General features: G+C 56.9%; 1 protein-coding gene across 1 annotated transcript in view; it reads left to right on the forward strand.

The window, feature by feature from the left end:
- Nucleotides 1-1,058: 1,058 nt before the first annotated feature.
- Nucleotides 1,059-2,026, forward strand: part of LOC104523850 (SH3-containing GRB2-like protein 3-interacting protein 1) — a gene marked incomplete at its 5' end in the record, with an annotated part of 5,415 nt that continues 4,447 nt past the window's right edge. Inside the window, 2 exons of the mRNA XM_010166552.1 lie at nucleotides 1,059-1,170; nucleotides 1,588-1,743. Of these exons, the coding sequence (XP_010164854.1) occupies nucleotides 1,059-1,170; nucleotides 1,588-1,743 (268 nt within the window). The remainder of the gene's footprint in view (nucleotides 1,171-1,587; nucleotides 1,744-2,026) is intronic.

Raw genomic sequence — 2,026 nt, forward strand, 5'->3', positions numbered from 1 at the left:
GGGTTGGACTCGATGTGATCTTCAGAGGTGCCTTCCAACCTCAACCATCCTGTGACTCTGTGTCCATGGACGCACAGCGCAACCAAAGCAAACTTCTCCTCTTTTTTTTAATCATCTAAATAATCCATGGATTGATTGCTGCAGCTTTGGCACCCAGAGTCCCACCTTCTGCTCCGTAGTTCCAGATTTCTGATGGTTTGCAGCTTTGCCGCAGGCTCTCTGGGGTGAGCAGCCATGCAGGGGTTTGCCAGGCACACCGGGCAGGAGAGGGGAGCGTGCCAGGGGCTGCAGGGGTCCCCATAGCTTGGGGTCCCCATAGCTTGGGGTCCCTGCAGAGAGGAGTTCAGGCAACATCAGGGGGAGATTGCTGGCATCCTGCTTTCCCTGCCGCTGGCCTGAGCTCTCCGGCCAAGGGACAGGGAACCTCCCCAGCCCCTCTTGCCCAGAAACCTACTACAAAAACTGTCCCACAGAGCCTGCCATGTGGCAGCCACCCACCCCGAGTCGTGCCGGGGGTGCTGCTGCTCCTGGCCAGGGCTCCTCTGTTCTTTTCTTTGCTTGCTTTGGGGGGTGGAGGATGATAATTCTAATTAAAGCCTCATCCAAAGCCTGGGGGATTTTTCTTAATATTTCTTAATATACAGGAAGGCTGGGGAGGGACTTTGGCCAAGGGCAGGGAGTGACAGAACAAGGGGTGATGGCTTGAAAGTGGCAGAGGGGAGATGGAGATGAGATGTGAGGAAGAAATTCTTTGGTGTGAGGGTGGTGAGACAGTGTCCCAGGTTGGCCAGAGAAGCTGTTGCTGCTCCTACCTGGAAGTGTTCTCGGCCAGGTTGGATGAGGCTTTGAGCAACCTGGTCTAGTGGAAGGTGTCCCTGCTGCTGGCAGGGGGGTTGGGACTGGAGGAGCTTTAAGGTCCCTTCCAACCCAAACCAGTCTGGGATTCACCCACAAAGCCAGGCTGGGGCTCCTGTGACCACCCTTCGCCCCATTCCTGGAGGGGCAGTGGTTCCAATTCTCTCTGCACGTAAGAAATGGAGGGGTTTGCTCTGTTACAGGCTCGTCGCGGGGACCCAGCCCCCTCACCATGGGGGCACAGGACACCCTGCCTGTCGCCGCCGCCTTCACGGAAACCGTCAACGCGTACTTCAAAGGGGCCGACCCCAACAAGTAGGTGCTGACTGATGGGGTTGGGTATTGATATGGGGGGTCCTGGGGTCAGGACAGGCTTGGGGTGCTGTCAAGGCTTTGGTGAGCACCTCGAGGGATGGGGAGGGAGAAAAGGAGATGCTCTGGGCTTGGCACACACGTGCTGGGATGTCAGCTCACTGCACCAAGCGGGGGTCTGGGGTCAGGATGCCCCCAGGATGTCCCCATGAGCACTGGTCCCCACCCCTAGCAGGCTGCCAGCCTTTGCTGCTCTTTCAGCTCACTCTGGTTTAGCAGCACAAGAGGCTCGTACACCTCACATGGTGGGTGGGAAGCAGGGGGCTGTCACCCCACTGTCCTTGGTGTGACCTCTCCCCTCCTGCTGCATTTTGAACCCTTCATTTCTTCCCCCTCTGGTCTCTGTGCCCATTGCTGCAGGTGTATCGTGAAGATCACGGGGGAGATGGTGCTGTCGTTTCCAGCGGGCATCACCCGACATTTTGCCAACAACCCCTCTCCAGCAGTCCTCACCTTCCGTGTGCTGAACTACAACAGGCTGGAGCACGTCCTGCCAAACCCCCAGCTCCTCTGCTGGTAAGTCCCCGCCTCACCGGTGTCCCTGTCCTGATGTCACTGGGATAGAGTTAATTTTCTCTCTTGGAATAGCTGGGGTTTGGGTTCAGTGGGGATTTGTTAGGAGAAGAATGTTGATCACACAGTGATGTTTTCAGTTGCTGCTGGAAGTCCAAGGTCATTGTGTTTTGCCAGTTTGCCAGTGCAAAGGACTGGGAGGGGGCAGCGCAGTAATTAGCAAACCCCCAATTGGCATCTGGCTCTGCAATGAGATATTCCATCTCCTGTCCCCCCCGGGCAGGAC

The sequence above is a fragment of the Antrostomus carolinensis genome, unplaced genomic scaffold (assembly GCF_000700745.2).
Source record: "Antrostomus carolinensis isolate BGI_N321 unplaced genomic scaffold, ASM70074v2 scaffold34554, whole genome shotgun sequence".
In the NCBI taxonomy this organism is placed as follows: Eukaryota; Metazoa; Chordata; class Aves; order Caprimulgiformes; family Caprimulgidae; genus Antrostomus; species Antrostomus carolinensis.